Source organism: Nelumbo nucifera, chromosome 1 (assembly GCF_055504915.1).
Source record: "Nelumbo nucifera cultivar China Antique chromosome 1, China Antique-T2T, whole genome shotgun sequence".
NCBI lineage: Eukaryota > Viridiplantae > Streptophyta > Magnoliopsida > Proteales > Nelumbonaceae > Nelumbo > Nelumbo nucifera.
The window spans coordinates 97,903,567-97,923,745 of record NC_142649.1 but is presented as its reverse complement, the minus strand read 5'-3'; the positions used below and the strand labels follow the sequence as shown (position 1 = coordinate 97,923,745).

The window sequence follows — 20,179 nt, the reverse complement described above, 5'->3', positions numbered from 1 at the left end:
GAAATGATGACAGCAGATTCTGACAGCACTCGACACAGTTTCAGACTTGCCGAGACTGTCACAGTTTTGAAACAGTTCAGTTACAACAGCAAGCAAGGAGTTCTGGGCTGGTAACCGACCTGAAGCTAAGGGTTCTCAACTATTGTGCTATGCAGACTCCACTTGAACTTTGAGTACTGCAACTGTAAAGAGAGTGCCCTTCCTTGCGGCCAATACTAGGACTGCTGAGATCAGTCCTCAACTAGGGTTCACAGTGCTGAACAATCTGGAGTTGGCAGCTCCCTAGGTAATCTCACAGCAGTGGTGAGGGGTTTCGGACTGATAACCACCCTGAACTTGGAGCTGTTTGCCACACTGCTATGCTGGTAGAAGTGTTCACAGTGCTGGTAGAACACTAGATAGACTTCACTTGGGCTGAACCAAAAAACTGCAACAGTTCGGGTACAGTAGCGAGTGAACAGTTCGAGGCTGCAACAGTAGCAAGTGAACAGTGGGCTCTGTAGAAGAAGCTAAGTCTGTGCGAGTCTTGCTGGAGCACCGAAGCTGCAACTGTAGAAGTAGCTAAGCCCCTTTCGGCTGGTGCTAGGACTGCTGAAATCAGTCCTCAACTAGGTCTGTCCTACACAGACCTCTCTTAGTAGCCAAATAGCTACTATTTGCTGGAAATAACCTAGTAGGACATCTACTTCTGGGTCTTACTTCCCTTGAGTCCTACAACCAAGAGAAACCCTAGGTTCGAACTTGCTTTACTCTCTTACACCCCTAGGTCTTCACTACAGCGACCCAGAAAAGGAAGAGAGAAGATGAAAAGACAGCAAGAGAAGAGAGTGTGTGCCGGCTGAAACCAGGAAGTAGCTAATGCTCTGATACCATGAAAGCTAAATTACTGTAGCCGAAGTAGCAGAAAAGAGAAGAAGAAGAAGAGATGCTGGAATGTTGAACCCTCCTACTCAATCGACAATACTATTATTTATATTATGGTGTAGTACAATGATACAGGAAGTTACTAGAATGCCCCTGATTAGTGATGGGACACCCAGACAACTTAAAACATTAAACAGGATTAGGCCCATTAACAAAGGCCCAGTACAGGACAACTTAAACTTAAGTATAGGCTAATAAGAACTCTTATCAGCCGAATACTCATACATACAAAGACTTCAATCCAACATGTACCTCTCTATACTTCCATCTGCCTTATACTTTACTGTGTAAACCCATCTGCATCCAACTGTCTCCTTGCCATCTGGTAGGTCCACAATCTCCCATGTCTGATTCTTAATCAAAGCCTCCATCTCTTCCTGCATAGCTGTCTTCCACTCAGGTTTGGAGAGAGCCTCACTAACACCCTTGGGTATAGACACTGAATCAAGAGAAGAGAGAAAAGCACAATAGGAAGGAGAAAGTCCACTGTAGGATAAGTACTGTGAGATACAATGGGCAGTGCACTTTCTCTTCCCTTTTCTAAGAGCAATAGGGAGATCAAGGTTATCTGTAACAGTGTCAGTAGGATCAATGGGAACTGAAATAGTGGGATCAAGAGAAATACCTGAATCCGTATCAGCCGAATCTGGAATCTCCAAGGGATTGACAGGAAGTGGTGTGAGTTCTGCTGTAGTGGAATCAACCGCTTTATGAAGTCTCTGCCGTGAGTAATGCTGTGAGCTGGAACGCAAAGGAGGTGGCAAGGTGGGTGACATCGGGTGGTGGTCAAGCATAGGAGTAGACACAGAAACTGGAACTGGGAGAGGGATAGACTGCTGACTTACTTCCCCAAAACACTCCCCCTGAGAATGATCCTTTGAGAAGAAGTACGTGGATTCAAAAAAGGAAACATCCATAGTAACATACCGGTTCCCAGAGACTGGATCATAGCAGTAGTACCCTTTCTGATTCTCTGCATATCCAAGGAAAACACATTTCTTTGCCTTGGGATCAAGCTTCGAATGGTGAGGACCTAGAATATGTGCAAAGCAAACACATCCAAATACCCTTAGAGGAATATGAAACATCTCCCCCTGAGGAAAAAGAAGGCTGAATGGGGTCCTGAATCCGAGTACACGAGAGGGCACTCTGTTAATCAGATATACTGCCGTGAGAACTGCATCACCCCAAAAACGAACCGGAACTGTGGCTGTGATCATCATGCTTCTTGCCGTCTCAACGATGTGTCTGTTCTTCCTCTCCGCAACACCATTCTGCTGTGGACTATAGAAGCAACTGCTCTGATAGATAACACCATACTCCAACAGATATGAGGCAAGATGTCTCTCAAAATATTCCCTAGCATTGTCAGATCTGAACATCTTTATTCTTGTCCCAAACTGTGTTAGTATCATCTGGTGGAATTGCCTCACCAAGGATGGTACTTCATCGCGTGATTTCATCAGGTAAATCCAGGAATATCGAGAGAAATCATCCACAAACAGGAGAAAATAGCGATAGCCACCCATAGAGGGAACATGATAAGGGCCCCACACATCCGAATGAATAACATCAAAGGGAGAAGAACATCTTTTATTACTAGGTATGTCTACAATGCTTTCCAAGTTCACAACCCTCACACTTCAAACTTGACAGACTCACAGACTCAAACAATTTTGGAAACAAACAACTCAAAGAAGAAAAGGATAAATGACCCAAACGGTTGTGCCAAACCATAATCTGACCCACAGATTTTGACTCACTATCTCTGCAAACATGATGGCTTTGGTGAAGAGGGAGAGCATCCATGAGGTAGATTCCATTCACTTCACGACCACTCCCAATCGTCCTCTTTGAATCCAGATCCTGCAAAATACAACGTCCAGGAGAAAAAATCACTAAGCAGTTCAGATTCTTAGTCAAACTACTAACAGATAACAAATTAGTGCTCAATCTAGGAACATGGAGGACAGAGGGTAAGCAAATAGAATCATTAATCTTGACAGATCCCTTCCTAGCAATAGGAACATGGGATCCGTCAGCTGTGGATACCCTATCTCTACCAGAACAGAGCTGATAAGAGGAGAAAATAGTGGAGCAATGAGTCATATGCTCTGAGGCTCCAGAGTCTATAATCCAAGGAGATCTCTGCTTACCTGAAGTAGAAACATAGTTTGCAGTGACATGTGAACTACCTGTGTGGGCAAAGGAGGTAGAGTGAGCTCCACCTGTACCTTGTTGTCTGCTTACGGCTGAACTGGAACTAGCTGTATCCCTCTGATTCAGAAGTAACCCAAACCTCTCAAGCTCGGCCCTTACTGCAGCAGCTGCAACGGACTCCAAAGCAACTATAGTAGGGGGGGGGGGGGGGGGGGGGGGGGGGGCGGAATATCACTGGTAACTGCCATGTGTGCATTTCCTTTCTTATTCTTCAATCTGGTCGGTACAAGATGTGGATGAAGCTTCCAACAAGTGTCTCTTGTATGCTTAGGCTTCTTACAGTAGTCACAGAACAAGTCCCTTTTGTCTTCCCTTTTGTTTTCATTGCAATTCTGTTTAGGTTTCACAGCACTTACCATAGCAGACTGATCAGAACTGAGATTTTTCATCATTACATCCCTCCTGCACTCCCCTCCTGACACAAAGGCATATGCTTGGGAGAGAGTGACACTGTCCTTGGAAAGATGTTGTCGTGCAATGTCATACTCAGGGTTAAGGCCAGCAAGGAATTCGAACACCCTATACTTCTCTAAATGTCTTTGATAGGTAGTTGCATCCTTGGTGGTTTCCCAAGCAAAGGTTTCTAGATGGTCGATCTCCTGCCACAGGGACTTAAGGACTGAAAAATAGGCTGCAACAGATCTATCTCCCTGCCTTGTGGCAATAATTTGATTTCTCAGTTGATAAGCCCTAGCAATATTCTCCCTCTGTGAATAGGTCTCTACAACCTCATCCCATATCTCCTTAGCAGTGTTTGCCCATAAAAAGTTTTACACAACCATGTCATTACCATATAATTTTCTTGCACCCACTGGGAGTTGCCAATTTCGGGTTTTACCTCTTCACCAGTAATATACCCCAATTTTCCACGAGCCCCAATGGCCATCTTTGCAGATTGGGACCATTCCAAGTAATTTGTACCATCCAACCTAACTGTAGTAATGGTTCCGGCTCTGAAGGGGTCTCCAGCACCTCCTCCCACTGGTCCCATTTCATTCCCGGGCTTATATTCAACTCTGTGTCCCTCCATGTGTCTCAAAGAGGTACAAAAAACAACTAAAAAATGCAACAAGAACAAACAGAATACCTTATGGAACCAACAACACTCCTTTGGTGTCCTAGACTTTCTTCCCACGAAAGATTCCTTTTCGGTGGAATGGGGAGAAGAGAGAGAAGAAGCAACCGCCCTCTCTAGAGGCCTCCAAACCACATGGAACTTGAATTGCCCCTTACAAAAAACCCAGAGGAACCCTAAAAAAAATAGGGCGCCACTACCTAGGTCAAAATTGAAGAGTCCAACAAAATCAGGACTCTTCCTCTTTCTCCAGTTTTTCTTGATTCTGATGAGAAACCCTAGACCAGCTACAGGGCATACAGATCCATCAAGAAAATCCAAAAACTGGGCTTACTTGAAAGCTTCGATCAGCCTCTTAAATCTCCATGTAGTCGGCCGATCTAGGGCTGCAGGAATGAATCTCTTCAAGAACCTTCAACCTGCTCTGATACCAAGTAGAAAGCCTTATGTGCTGATTTCGACCAAGCTTCTTGTGAAAGGAAGAGGAGAAAGTTGGGGATTTCAGCAATAGACAGAGGAAAGGGAAGAAAAGAGAAGAAGGTCGACTAGGATAGTGATCATCAACCCTAGCCGCCAGCCCCTCATTCTATTTATAATTAACTTAAATATGGGATATTACAAAGATGCCCCTAGTAGGGCGGCAACTTAACTAAGTACTTACAATTCCTTTAAAAATAAAAGACTAATGGGCCCAAGGCCCAACAACTTCTTAAAATAAAAGAAAACAAACTAAACATAAATCGGCCCAACATAAATCAGCCCACTCAACAAGTTGCTGGGAGTGACCACTCCATAACCATGTTTTCCTTTCTTTAGTGGAAGCTGCCACTTCAGTCCAAGCTCTTACTGTGTCATTTGCTGAGATGTCTTTGAATATGTCAAGAGTCTTTATCCAGTGTGTTCTAATTTTTATAGCTTCACATATTTCCCCTTTTGATCTACTTTTCTCATTGAAGATCATCCCATTTCTTTCCTCCCAGACAGTCCACACTACTGCAGCCCAAATTGCTTTCTACATAATTCTTCCTCTCTTTCTTGGTCCTCTTAGGAAACTTGGGCTAAATAGGCTCACTACAACCTGTGGAGAGACCCACCTACAACCAAAAAGAGAACAGAATTCCCAAATACCAAGTGCAAAAGAACAACAAAGCGATAAATGAGATAAGGATTCACCACTTGCACGGCAAAGGAAGCATATGTGAGATGACAGACATTTATTTGGCCTTCTTTTCTGAAGCATATCACAAGTATTTATCTTTCCAAGAAAGATTTCCCAACACAATGCTTGAATTTTAGATGGGATAGGCTTGCTCCAAATCTCTTTCACAGGGAAGTTCTCTCACAAATTATTGGATTACAAGAAAGCATTAAGGAAGGAAGCATAGGTAAAAATCCCATTAGAAGTACAAGACAAAACTCTAGTGTCCTCCACTGACTAATTCATGAAAGTTAATTGAAGTCTACCCAATAAATTGGATAAGTGCCTCATACTCACAATCCGTCAAACCCCTTCTAAACCTGAATCCCAATTTACCCCTAGAGGAGAAAAGGTAACTAATCTTGAGACAGGCTGTTGTTTATAGTTAGACAAGGAATAAAAGCTAGGAAAAGCAAACCAAAGGGGTGTTTCACCCAGCCAAAGGTCTTCCCAGAATAAAGCTTGGGTCCCATTTCCCACATCGTATTTGGTGAAGTTGCTGAAAGTTGGGTATACTGTCTGTATTGATTTCCAAGGAGAAAATGATGTTGAAGATGGGGCTACTTTTGCATCCCATCCATTATTCAGTGTATCATGAATGCTTGCAATTACCATATGCCAGAGTCTATCGTTTTCCAATGGAAATCTCCATAACCATTTGTCTAACAGTGCTGTATTTCTACAAATTAGGTTCCCTATTATAATCCCTCCCTAATCCTTGGGTCTACTAACTTGCTCCCACTTTACTAAATGGTCCCTCTTCTCGTCCCCTGGTTCCCAAAGGAAATCTCTCATGATCTTCTCTAGCTGTCTCGCAATTCTAGATGGACTCCTAAAGGTGGAAAGGTAGTAAATAGGTAAATTAGCTAAAGTTGCTTCCATCCACAACAAACTAATTCTCTACTACTGGCTTCCAAAAATCTTCTGACCTTGGGTTTCCTCCTAGCAGAAGACGAAGATAATTCAAAGGCAACTTCCTTACCTCACACCCTAGGATCTCTACCAACATTCTTAATTCTTCCTCCTCCACATTAATTCCTACAACACAACTCTTCCCCAAGTTCACTCAGATTAGAAATTGATTTGAATTCACAGAAAATGATTTGTCATCTGCAAACTGCAAGTGATTCACTGCCACCTCATTTCTGCCTATCCTCCATCCTCTAAGTGCCCTTTCCTGATCAGCCTTTACAATCATCCTACTTAAAACATCTTCTACTAAAGTGAAAAAGAAAGGGGATAAGGAATCTCCCCATCTCAAACCTCGTTTAGCTGGCCACTCCATTTATCAGAATTAAATAATGCATTGAACTTAAACACCCTCTAATCCACTTTCTCCACCTATCACTTACCCCAATCTTCTCTAGTATTTCAAGAATGAAAGACCAACCCACTAGATCATATGCCTTCTCTAGATCTAGCTTGCAAATCAGGCCGTTTTCCTTCTTTAGCCTCTTCTCTGCTACACACTCATTTGCCACCAAGATTTGGTCGATGATTTGTCTCCCTTCAACAAAGGCTCCTTGGAACTGTGAGATTACTAGAGGCAACACCTTTTTAAATATTCCTATCATGGCCTTTGCTAATATCTTGTAGAGGCTACCCACTAGGTTTATCGGTCTAAAATCCCTAGGTACCTCGGCTACCCTCTTCTTGGGGATCAAAGCAATAAAAGTTGAATTTGCTCCTTGAGGGATTTCCCCACCATGAAAAACTCATTAAAAACTTCCAGTGGGTCACCTTTTATGATTTCCCAGCAATCTTGATAAATGCCAATGGAAAATCCATCCGGCCCCAGGGCTTTAGATCTTTCCATTGAAAACACTGCCTCTTTAATCTCCTCAAATGTAAACATATTTTCCAAACTTTCTGCTAGGTCTTCTAGCACCCTTTCCCAAGGCAAATCAAGAAGATTTGAGCTTCGCACCCCTGAGGTGGCAAAGAAAGTCTTGAAATGGTTCACAAATACTGTGATTATCTTCTCCTCCCTTGTTACCCCCTATCCATCCACTTCTATGCTAGTTATTATATTCTCCCTCCCTTGTTACACCCGGACATTGCACGGGTATCTTCTGTTGCCAAACCTAACCCTATGACAATTGGTATCAAAGCCATTAGCTAACCACTGCCATAGTTGGTATCAGAGCAAACAAGCTAGCTAGACCTAAGTGGTCATTGTTAGGAACCTGCCTAACTCAGGGCTCTTCGAGGGGCCAACCTCCTGAATTCTTGGAAAAAGAGAGAGAAAGAGAGAGAAAGAGGGAGAGAGAGTTTAATGCTGAAAGAATCAATGTCCTATTCCCTTTTCTGCTCTACTACTTATAGTTTTACAATCTTGATTGTTACAGTTGTTATAAGGCAGTTGTTACAAGTGGATGGCAGTTGTTACAAGTGGCTGGTTAGTTGTGCTGACATGGCCTCCTCTTGTAAAACTGATTAACTGCCTTCTATTGGTCTGTTCCAGCAGTCTTGACAATCCCCCCTTCCTTTAGAGTGACCTTGCCCTCAAGGTCTAATGTAGGAAAATTTGATTGCAGATCTAAGTAGGATTCCCAAGTTGCATCCTCTTCCGGAAGGTTAGACCAAACAACTAATGCCTCTGGTATGACTCTGCCTCCTCAGCGCACACATCTGAAATCAATGATGCGGGCTGGCTCAGTCTGCACTTGTCCTTCTGAAAATATGGGAAGGGTCGCACTTGTAATGACTCCTGACTTTGGCCCCTTCTTCAGTAAGGAGATATGGAATACAGGGTGCAGTTTGGATGTTGCCGGAAGGTCCAGTTTGTAGGCCACTGATCCTATTCTCTCCAGGATTTTAAATAAGCCAAAATACCACTGTCGGCTTGCAACTGAAATCTGCCTGAAGGGTTGTAATTTGAGAAACACCCAATCACCTACTTTGTATTGGACATTCTTGTGGTGTTTATCATAGGTGTGCTTCATCCATTGCTGTGCCTGTAAGAGATGATGTCTCAGTTCCCTTAGCACCTCATCCCGTTGCGTTAGCTGTTCTTCAACAGCCGCTACTGTGGTGGTTCCTTTTTCATAAGGAAGTAGAGGGGGAGGGTCCCGACCATATAAAGCTCTGAAGGGTGTCATCCCCGCGGCGCTATGGAAAGTGGTGTTGTACCACCATTCGGCCCAGTGGATCCACTTCACCCATTGTCTTGGTCGATCTCCCGCAAAGCATCTCAGATATGTTTCGAGACTCTTGTTAATCGCCTCTGTCTGTCCATCAGATTGGGGGTGGTAGCTAGTTGACTTGAATAGTTTAACCCCATGTAGGCGGAAAAGCTCAGCCCAGAAATGGCTCATAAAGATAGGGTCCCTGTCTGATACAAATGAGCTGGGGAGCCCATGTAGGCGCACAATTTCCCAGAGGAATTATTCAGCAACTGTGGCTGCTGTAAATGGGTGTGATAGAGGTAGGGAATGACTGTATTTTGTCAGTCTATCTACTACCACAAGGATAACAACTTTGCTGGCAGAAACGAGCAATCCCATGATGAAAACCATTGATATATCATCCCAGACTTGGGTTGGTATTGGGAGTGGTTGCAAGAGGTCTGCTGGTGTTGTAGTGGCTGACTTGTTTTATTGGCATACTGCACACCTGGCTATGAAGTTCTTGATAGATGTACGCATGCCTTTCCAATGAAATTGTGTGGCGATGCACTTTTGTGTTCGTAGGATGCCAGAGTGGCCACCCGTGGGTGAGGCATGGAATAATTCCAGGAGCTTCCTGAGATGAGCAGAGGCTGCCGGGATTTCCAGGCGTCCTTTGAAGAAGAGTAGATCATTCTTAATTGTGTACCCGGGGTGCAGTGAGGGATTTGCCAATACTTGGGCCTTCAACTGCTGTAACTCCTTATGGGATTGGGCTTCTTTTCACAGTAGATCCAGGAGTGGAGAAGTTGGGGAAGATACTAGTAACTGAAATGACTGTGGGTGCCATGAGAGGGCATCCGCCACTCGGTTAGCAGCCCCTGCTTTGTATTCAATTCTGTACCCCAGTAGCTTGGATATCCAGCGTTGCTGTTCCGGGGATAGAACTGATTGATCCAATAAGAACTTCAGACTTTGATGGTCGGTCCGAATTGTGAACCGTCTACCGATCAAGTAGGATCGCCAACGTTGGACTGCTAAGACTATTGCTATTAATTCTCACTCATAAACTGATTTGACCCACTTTTGTGATGTTAAGGCCTTGCTGAAAAAGGCTAGTGGTCGCCCCTCTTGCATGAGAACAGCCCCAATGCCTTGGCCGGAGGCATTACACTCAATGATGAAATCTTTCGTGAAATCGGGCAGTGCTAATGTTGGAGGGCTCACAACTGCCTGTTTCAATTGCTCAAAAGCTTGTTGGGCCTGGTTTGACCAGTTAAAAGCGTCTTGTTTCAGCAATTGGGTCAATGGGGTAGCTATTAGGCCATAGTTTTTGATGAAGCGGCGGTAGTACCCGGACAGTCCCAAGAAGGCCCTCAATTCTTTCACACATTTGGGTTGCGGCCAGCTCAGTATACTAGAGATTTTATCTAGGTCAGCCGCTACAGTCCCCTTTTCTACAACATGTCCCAAGTAGTGAACTTGGTTTTGTCCAAAGGAGCACTTGGACTCTTTAGCGAACAGCTGGTGGGCCTCAAGTGTTGCAAGGGTGACCTGTAGATGGTTTAGATGTTCCTCCCAATTGGGGCTGTAGACCAATATGTCATCAAAGAAAACAATGATGAACTTACGTAAATATGGCCGGAATATGTCATTCATCAATGCTTGAAATGTGGCTGGAGCATTGGTCAGCCCAAATGGCATGACCCGGAACTCATAGTGGCCATCATGTGTCCTGAAAGCCGTTTTGTGAACATCCTCCCTATTTACCCTTATTTGATGATACCTAGCTTGTAAATCCAGTTTTGAGAATATGGTGGCTTGACTGAGTTCATCAAGCAGCTCATCAATGACTGGTATCGGGAATTGGTCTTTAATGGTGATGCTGCTAAGGGCTCTGTAATCAATACAAAACCGCCACATCCCATCCTTTTTCTTGACTAATAGTACCGGTGACGAGAATGGGTTGTGACTGGGCTGTATTATCCGTTGCTTAAGCATATCTTGAACTTGCTTCTCGATTTCAGATTTCTGAAAGTAAGGGTATCGGTAGGGCCTTACATTGGTCGGGGCTGATCCCGGCATGAGGGGATGCGGTGGTCATGCTCCCGGCGTGGTGGCAGTCCTTGGGGTTCTTTGAACACGTTGCCATAGTGCTGAAGGAGTTGTTGTAGGTGGCTTTGGAAGTCTCTAGTCCATGTGCATGAATATGGGCTGATTTGGATCTCCTCTTTGCTTTGTCAGTGTTGCAAGACTGATGGGCCTTGGGCCCTTGCATGTTTGCCCTTCTAGATGGACTGTAGAGTTTCCTGATGTGAAGTCCATGGTGAGACGGGCCCAGTCACAGACCACGGGTCCTAGCTGTCTTAACCATTGAATGCCTAGCACCACGTCCGCTCCACTGAGATGGAGAGGATATAGGTCCACCGCAAACTGATGACCTTGAATCTTTAGTGGTAGGCCCATGCAAATGCTATTGCAAGATAGGTTGTTACCGTTGGCCACATGAACCGTAAAAGCCGTTGTTGGTTGAACTGGAAGTCCCATTTTATCCACCAAGACTTGAGTTATGAAGTTAAGGGAGCTGCCACTGTCTATGAGGATTGACACTTGGCGTCCTAGGATCAGCCCTGCAACTCTCATTGTCTGAGGGGACGCAAGTCCCGTAAGGGTTTGTAAGGATATTTCAGGCGTGACATTGGATTGTATTTCCCACCCTGGGTTAGATTCTCTGCAACCGGTGATGTCGTCTTCCTCTTCGGCATCTGTTTGGAGGAGAAACGCTTGTTGTTTCTTGCAGCGATGGCCCGGCCCAAATTTCTCTTCGTAGTTGTAACAGAGACCTTTGTCTCTGCAGGCTTTCATCTCTGCCCAGGTCAGCCGTTTGAAAGGAACCAGTGGGCCTGGGTCCAGTACTCCTTCCTCCTTGTCTGGTGTTGTCGTCCTTTCTTGCTCCCTTCTTGCTCCGGGACCCCATGGTCGCTGCACCTTTCTTGCTCGACTGAACTTGTCCTCATACAATCTAGCTAGTGTTGTTGCATTGATGACCGAAGTGGGCTGCATCACTTTCACTTCCAGTCGCAATTCTTCTTTTAGGCCGTCGACAAAGCTTCCCACCAACGCCTTCTCTGTCCACCCTTGGACTCTCACGGCCAGCCTTTCAAACTCCATCTGGTATTCTTTTACTGATCCCACCTGCCGCAGCTTTGCCAAATTTTCATCAAGATCTTCGAACCCAGATGATCCAAAATGGACAGTCATGGCGTTCGTGAAGTCTGCCCAGGTTTGACGAGGGTGCCCCCTTCGGTACCATTGAAACCAGAGGATAGCTTCCCCTTCAAGATGCGCAGAAGCCAGAGCTACCCTATCTTGCCCCGATGTTTCATGGTAATTGAAATACCTTTCGGCTCTGAGAATCCAGGGAGTTGGGTCGCCGCCTAAGAAGATGGGGAAGTCGATTTTGTCTATTCTTGTTGTCGCCCCTGTTCTGCGGCTGTTTTCATTGCTGCGCTCTTCTTGGCTTCCTTTGTCAATGTTCGTTGCCCCCTGCTCTAGTCGAAGGAGGAGAGCAGTGAAGCCTTCCTTCATTTCTTTGAGATCTGAAGACATTCGATGGATCTCTACCTCCATCTGATCCACTCGGGTGTCTACTGACGCGTTTCTTGTGTTGGTCATGCTGGCTCTGATACCAAATTGTTAGGAACCTGTCTAACTCAGGGCTCTTCGAGGGGCCAACCTCCTAAATTCTTGGAAGAAGAGAGAGAAAGAGAGAGAGAGAGGGAGAGAGAGTTTAATGCTGAAAGAATCAATGCCCTATTCCCTTTTCTACTCTACTACTTATAGTTTTACAATCTTGATTGTTATAGTTGTTACAAGGCAGTTGTTACAAGTGGATGGCAGTTGTTACAAGTGGCTGGTTAGTTGTGCTAACGTGGCCTCCTCTTGTAAAACTGATTAACTGCCTTCTATTGGTCTGTTCCAGCAGTCTTGACAGTCATCACGACAAGCAACTACATCATGGGGTGCACTCCCTCGACACTCCCACTCGGGTTCAAACAAGCATCTCACATTAGGCCTCGCAAGAGGCCATTCATGCGGGGGCAAACGCGTGGGCTATCATTTGGAAGGCATATTGTGGTGGTTTGAGTGGGAGAGTGCCATGCTTCCTCATGAACATTAGTCAGTGTTCGTTTTGGTGAGGTGTGGGGGTGCGCTTACATCTTGATTTCACGACGGATGAGCCATTGTTTCGTAGCTTGTCAGAGAAACAACTAAGGCAGGGACAACAGTCCGAAATTGGTTGGTGTTGATGATTGGTCAAGGGATATTACTAAGGTGGCAGAAAAAGCATCAAAAGGGTCCTCATTTGAAGCTACAATATTAGAATGTTAGGAATGTGGGTACAGTAGCCATTGGAGCATGGCAGCACAACACCAGATCATGCATCGGAGGACATGCTCAAAACACACAAGCGGAATATTAACAGCAACAACACACATCACACAAGCGGGTGCATGTTCGGCAACATCATGGGAAAAAGTTGCCACCACCCAAAATAAAACATGATCAGATCCTTGAGGCAGAGAACAATGGGGGGTCCTTCGGAGCGAAGAAGGTAGCCTGAATACAGCGAGGCGAAGTGTAGTTTGGAAGGCCAAAAGAGTATAAGCCATGGCATGGTTTGAGTAACCCGAACATAGTGAGGTGAAGTCCGCAAGCCAGCATGGTGAAAAGGTTTCCCAGGGGAAGCAATGTCAACAGTAGAAGAAGACTATCGCATTGTGTTCAGTAGCACCACTAAAAAGCTACCAAGAAGTGAGCCTTGTGGTAAAGAGAACATGAGGTGGACCTTTGCGAAGCAACACACACACATGCATATCTTCGAGGGCCAAACACACACATAGAGGGTATAGTCATTGCACAATTTGAGTAATCCCAACACAGCGGGTGAAGTTCAGGTAGGCCAACATGGTGGAATGGTTCTGTCCCCATACATGGACACCAACATAGGCAAGACCTGGCAGCCCTGATTGCGGCAACGTACAGTTAAATTGGAGCACCCATAAATGAGGCGGGACACATATGCCCATTCATAAAGGAGGCGTTGTCGAGGATGACAACGGATTGAGTGGGTGAGCCTGTCATGATCTGACACTGACTTAGCCTTACCTACGCTTGGTGACCTATGTTGAGTGGCATTATCGTAAATTCTATCAATATGATTTTTCGAAAAAGTAATGTATCCTTCTGGCAAACCTCCAAAAACTTAACATCCTCTTTGAGAATGGGTGGTCGACCTCCTTAGGTGCCTATCCTTGGAACTCTCAAGAGCAACATCCCTTGTCGGGCAGCCTTAGTTAATGGCTAGGATGGCTACCAAGGTTTCTCATGGGCACACAATTGCTCATGGGGATAGTGCATGGACCGGCACTATGCAACACACATGAAGGGGAGGCTTTGCACAGTTTACACGTGGATCTGTCCTAAGCATGCCCCTACACCTTGCCAGCCCCGTGTATAAGCTACTCGAGCTACCCATGTCTATAGTGCATGGGTGTGTTCACACAGCCCAATAGTTTCCTAGTACATCATTGGCATAGTCCCCCTTTGGCACGTAAGCGATGCCTTTTATGGACTGGCAAGAGCCAACACAGAGCCTCGGCCATGCGCAGTGAGGTTATAATCCAGTGTCACTGACCTTGGTGGAGCCATTCAATGGGTCAACACATGACCCTTACACATAAAAGGTTTGTCCCAACCGCACATGGCCCAAACGCCGCACGGGTATCTTCCATTACCAAACCTAACCTTGTGACACTATGATATAGCCCACTAACTGAACATGAAGTCATGAAGGGAGACTATATACAACACAAATGGTCATTTAAGATGGATTCCCATGAATATGAATGTAATAGCAAATGATTTTTAAGGTAATAATAGCAAATAGTATAACCAGGTTGGGTATTAAAATGGTATTTTTGTAAATCAACTTTTCTTTATAAAGGGAAGGATTGCCTGGTCATAGCTTGTTTGTTTATATACATCCTCTCATTCAAGGACTAAAATATCAATACACCCAATTAGGGTTGTCCACAAGATGTTGTAAACCAACCAAACTAGAACTATAAGGTGGTTCGTGTTGGGCTGCCATGGTTCACTTTTTCAAACTGCCCACACTATAGTGGATTGTGCTTGCTTGGCACAAATTTGCCAAGAGGGGAGCTCAACATGGCCCAAGGCCCGAGCCCAACAGTTTTTTAAGAAAAGTTGAAAAAAAATAATGAAAAAATAAAATAAATTAAAATTGAAAATAAAAATTTATATATATGTGGGTCATGGTAGGCCTGGCCATTTTCCTATGTCATGCCATGCCAACTCATGGGCCTAGACCCCCTAAGCTCAGCATCAATGTTTTAAAATGCAGAGGCGTGACACGAGGTGTTCCACTACCTAGAGGCGTGAGGCGTAGTTCAGAACGCAAGAGCCATAAGCCTCCTTAAGAGGAGGGGGGTTAGGAGGATGAAGAGGAAGGGGGATCTCATTTTTTTCTTTATTTTTAATAAAAACATTTGATATTAAGAAGAATAAAGATGCATAACATTAGTTGAAAGGGGGATCTTGTCGAAGCGGAGGCGAACAAAGTGAAGTGAGCTTGCTCAAAAAAAAAAAGAAATTGGGTGCATCAGAAAGGGGGCAGGGGGGTCAAGGGGCAAAGCCCCCCAACCGAAGGGGCAGGAGGCAAACCACTTTATTTCCCCTTATCTTTTCTTCCCTTCCCTTTCCTTTTCTTTTCTTTCCTTTTCTCTTTTCTCTTCTCTTTCTTTTTCTTTCCCTTCCCTTTCTTTTCCTTTCATTTCCTTTTCTTTTCTTTTCTTTTTTCTTTCTTTTTGTCTTTTTATATAAGATGTGCATGAGGCGCATGAGGCGTGCGCCTCTAGCATGCCTCATGAAAAAAAGTGCATGAGGCGTACACCTCTTGCACCTAAGGCGTATGCCTCAGAGGTGTCAGTGCCTCTGGCATACGCCTCGGGGCATTTTGGGAGCGCCTCACCTAGAGGCGCTCCAGGCGTACGCCTCCCATGCCTTTTAAAACACTACTCGGCATGGCCCAAGGTTTCAAACAGTGTTGTTTCAAACAATGCCTAGCATTGCCCAAGTCATGCTAGGTCAGTTTCTAAAATGATTCAACCAGTCTTGGTTTAGAAAATGGCAAAACCCAATGTCTTGGTTCAAATGCAATTATGCCTTTTGTAACCCAAAGTGAAACCGAACTGAACCGACAGACACATATAAAGCATATATATTATGCCTTTTGTCTCTTTTTTTCATTTGATTGACAACCGGTACTCTCTATATTCGATCATCTCACCCATCTCTTTCTTCACTCAATACTCTTGCTTTTCTTTCGTACTTCCACAAAAATCCAAAAAAGTAAAAGCTACTAACAAAAGGTAAAAGATAATTGTGACTTTATGGGATTAGGAGAGAAGATTGAAGAGATAACATAGATGAAAATAGTGACTAACACTGCAACTGGCCAAATGCAAATGGTTAAGTGTAGGGAGAATATAGGTAGAGGCTAGGACCACTTATTTATGATCGACCTTTTAAGTTGCAGGCATTGATTTTGGTTTAGTTTAATTAAAACTGATTAAACCGATGTCAAGCAAAATGTAAATTTGAGATCAGTTTCCCCCCCTTGTTGATCAGTTTTGGTTGGCCTCAGTCAACCCAACCTTTTCAGTTTAGCTGCCAAAATTAAATGCAACCAAACCAACCCAACCTGTGAATGGTAGGCCGATGCCCTCAAGTGGGCATCGGTGTGTGTTGATATGACCGATACCATATGAGTTTTTTTTTTTACTTTCTAAATTTTATAAGTATTAGAGGGTCCCACCTATTACTTTAAAGTTTTAAAGTTTTTAAAAAACCCTTGTATTAGTGTATCCAAGTATATCAGGGTACACCGATATATGATATATATCTGGGCATTCATATTGATATTTTAATCCTTGCTCTCATGTACTTACTGTTTACCATATACAAAATAAATTCAGTTACCTTCTCAAAAAGAAGTATTATTCGGGTTAGTAAGCAAAAAGAACTTAAAAAGATGGTACTGTGGTTTAAAAGTCATAATGAACTAGTCGATGATCAATACAAAAATACTTTCTTCTCAAGTAGAGAAATTTAAGAGTAAACCAAGAACAAGAAGAAAAGCTTACACACCTTTACATCCACCATTTAAACAATTTCCACATACAATATTTACCTGCAAGAACATAAAAGGAATGTTTAAAGAAACTACCCTACCTTGACTAAAAAAAAAGGAAACTACCCTACAACTTTGAAGGTCATATAGAACACTTCGACAATATTAAATTTCATTTCAATACAGAAAAACCATAACACCTCAGACCTGAGCAGTACGCCCCTTTTTATCAAAGCTTTGCTCACAATTCATCAGGTCCCCATTGTAAAATTCCTGGGTTTGCATAGAAGGTTAAATGCAGTAAGATGTCAAGACTGCACACTAAATAATGTCTCATATAAACAAAGAAAACAAGGAATTATTTTTTAAAAAAAGAGGTAAAGTATAGTTTATTTATGATGAATAAATAAACATACAACAATGGGGGAAACCACAAGCCAGTTCACCCCCAAAGGGTATGCCCATAACTCCCACAGACTAACTGAGCTAAACATCCTAAACAAGTTCTGATTACAGAATTCAGGGATGATAGAAAGCCAGGAAGCAAGTCTGGCCATAATACACTGGACTAACACCTCTGGATCTTTCTTCTCTTTTCTGAAGACTCTGTCATTCCTCTCAGACAATATAGTACTGATTACTGCCGCTGGTAAGGCTATCCATATGTATTTGCCTTTTTTTGAGAGACCTAGAAGGTGCCAGCTATGAAGCAGATCCTTCACTGTACCCGGCATTACCCAACAAACACCAGCAGCATCCAAGAAATGGGACCAAATAGTCCAAGCGAGCTTGCAATGAATACAGAGATGATCAATGAATTCCTCTTCAAGACCACATACCCCACAGTCTATGTCATCCAGGCTGACACCTCTTCTTGTTAGGTTGCTTCTGGTTAGGCATTTCCCAAGTGTCGAGGCCCACATCAAGAAATTGATTTTGGAGGAGGAATGAGGGTTCCAAATCTGTTTACAGGGGAACTCACTTGCCCTTCTAATGGTCAGACCATCAGCAAACAAACTAACTGAGAGCTTTCCATCAGCAGTCCAGTTCCAGATCCATTAGTCTTCTTCTGAGTGGGGCTTAAAAGAGAATGTATCTAAGCTACTTAGCAGATCCACAACTTCATCCACCTCCTCCCACTCATGGAAATCTCTTCGGAACTTAGGCTTCCATATCACTTTACCTTGGACTAATTCAAAAGAGCCAGCAACCATTGCCTCTTTATCCTCAGCCACTGAGAAGAGCATAGGAAATTCCTCTTCCAGAGGGACCTCGGCAAGCCACTTATCCTTCCAGAAGCGGATTCTTCCCCCATTACCTAACTTGAAACTCACCCCTTTTAGGACATTAGGAAGAGTTTTCAAAATAGCTTTCCATATCGAGCATCCATATGAAGGCAAGTTGAGAGCAGTTGTCCCCCCCACCACCCCCCCCCCCCCCCCCATATGAAGACCATATTTGGATGCAATGAGATTCCTCCACCAACTATTTTCTTCCACTCCAAGTCTCCAGATCCACTTACCCAATAAGGCTGTGTTCAAGGTTTTGATTCTTCTCAGTCCCAAAACACCTGAATTCCGAGGGGTACAGATCTGATCCCATGCAATCATGTGGATCTTTTTTTCATCTTCCCACCCTTTCCATAAAAAATCTCTCTGTAATTTTTCAAATTCTCTTTGCTATTATCCTAGGAATGGGTAAGAGAGATAGAAAATAAGTTGGCAGGTTTGCAAGAGTGCTTTTAATCAAGGTAACTCGTCCCCCTTTTGAAAGGTATTTTGCCTTCCAGGAAGTGAGTTTCCTCTCAAGTCTCTCCAACACTGGCTCCCATATTGCTTTAGAATAACACTTTGCACCCAATGGAAGGCCAAGGTAGGTAGTTGGCAGCTTGTTTACCTTACAACCCAGAGCATCTGCCCACATCATAATGTCTTCAATTCTGCCTACTGGAATCAAAGCAGATTTTCCCATGTTCAACTTTAGTCCTGTTGCCACTTCAAACCAAGAAAAAATCCCCACTAGTGTTTCTAATTGAGCAAAAGAAGCATCAATGAAACACAAGGTGTTATCAGCAAAGTGGAGCACGTTGACCTTTTCACCCCCAGGCTTAATTTCAAAGCCCTCCCAAAGACCAGCTTACCAGCTTGTCCTGCCCAATTGATGAATTGGGTCAGGACTTCCATTACACAAAGGAAAATCAGAGGTGACAAGGGATCTCCTTGGTGAATGCCTCTTGAACTTTTGAAGAAGCCAGATGAGTTTCCATTAATTATAACAGAAAATTTTGGTGAAGAAAAACATACCTTCATCCAGTTTCTCAATTTCTGGCTGAAATTCATTTTCTCAAGAATGAAGTTTAGGCATCTCCAATTAATGTGATCATATGCTTTTTCAAGATCCACCTTACAAAGAATTCCTGGTTTTCCTGCCCTCAGTCTTGAATCAATCACTTCATTAGCAATTAGAGCACTGTCCAGGATTTGTCTTCCCCCAATAAAAGAACACTAGTTTTCGGAAATTACACTTCCTAGATTCTTCTTTAATCTTTCAGCCAGCACTTTCGCAAGAAGCTTATAGAAGCTATTCAGCAGGCTTATTTGTCTAAACTCTTTGAGGTTTACTGCCCCTTCCACCTTAGGTATCAAGGTAATGAAGGTAGCATTTAAACTTCTCACCAAAGAAGCAGAATCATGAAACTCTTGAAACGCCTTTAACACATCAGCCTTAATAACATTCCAGCATTTCTTATAGAACAGATTTGTTAATCCATCAGGCCCTGGGGATTTATCCAGGTCCATCTTTTTCATCACTTCCCAAATTGCTTCTTCCGAAAAAGGTTTTTCTAAATCCTCTTTTTGAACTTCATTTAAAGTTTTAAACTGTATCCCTTCTGGCAGAAGACTCTTCCAAGGCTCCAAAAAAAGAGATTTGTAAAAATTGTGGCAATATTCTGAATTTCCCTCAGCTGCTCCCCTACCTGATCATCGAATTCCAACCTGTTAATGTTATTTATTCTGTATAGTGCATTCGCCATCCTATGGAAAAATTTGGAGTTTTTGTCTCCTGCCTTTAGCCACTTCACTTTTGCTTTCTGCCGCAAACTTATTTCATCCTTATAAGCTAATTTGTCAAAGATGATCTTTGCTTCATCTCTTTTTCTTCTCTCTTCTTCAGAAAGCACTCTTTGTTCTTCTAGATTATCTAACTCCTTGATCAGCTCCAGGCATTCAGACTTTTTTTGCTTAGTTAAAGTAGCTTTTCCTGTTCACCAATTTTTTATGACAGCCTTGATTGCCCCTAGTTTTTTGGCCAGCACATAAGAACCTGTACCCTCCAAATGCACTTCATTCCACTTCTCTGCAATTAAATTCCTTAGCTCGTCCTCTTCAAGCCAACTATTGTCAAGTCTAAAAGGAGCATGTTTAGTGATTTTTCTGCAA

At 43.6% G+C, this 20,179-nt stretch overlaps 1 protein-coding gene across 4 annotated transcripts in view; it reads right to left on the bottom strand.

Annotated features, from left to right (window-relative positions):
* The window catches only part of LOC104610568 (G-protein coupled receptor), a 61,246-nt gene that overhangs the window by 32,720 nt on the left and 8,347 nt on the right, over positions 1–20,179 (bottom strand). For all 4 annotated transcript variants that reach the window (XM_010277250.3, XM_010277248.3, XM_010277249.3 and 1 more), the window contains 2 exons: positions 16,947–17,012; positions 16,757–16,799 (listed from right to left, as the gene is read on the bottom strand). In XM_010277250.3, the coding sequence (XP_010275552.1) occupies positions 16,757–16,799; positions 16,947–17,012 (109 nt within the window). The remainder of the gene's footprint in view (positions 1–16,756; positions 16,800–16,946; positions 17,013–20,179) is intronic.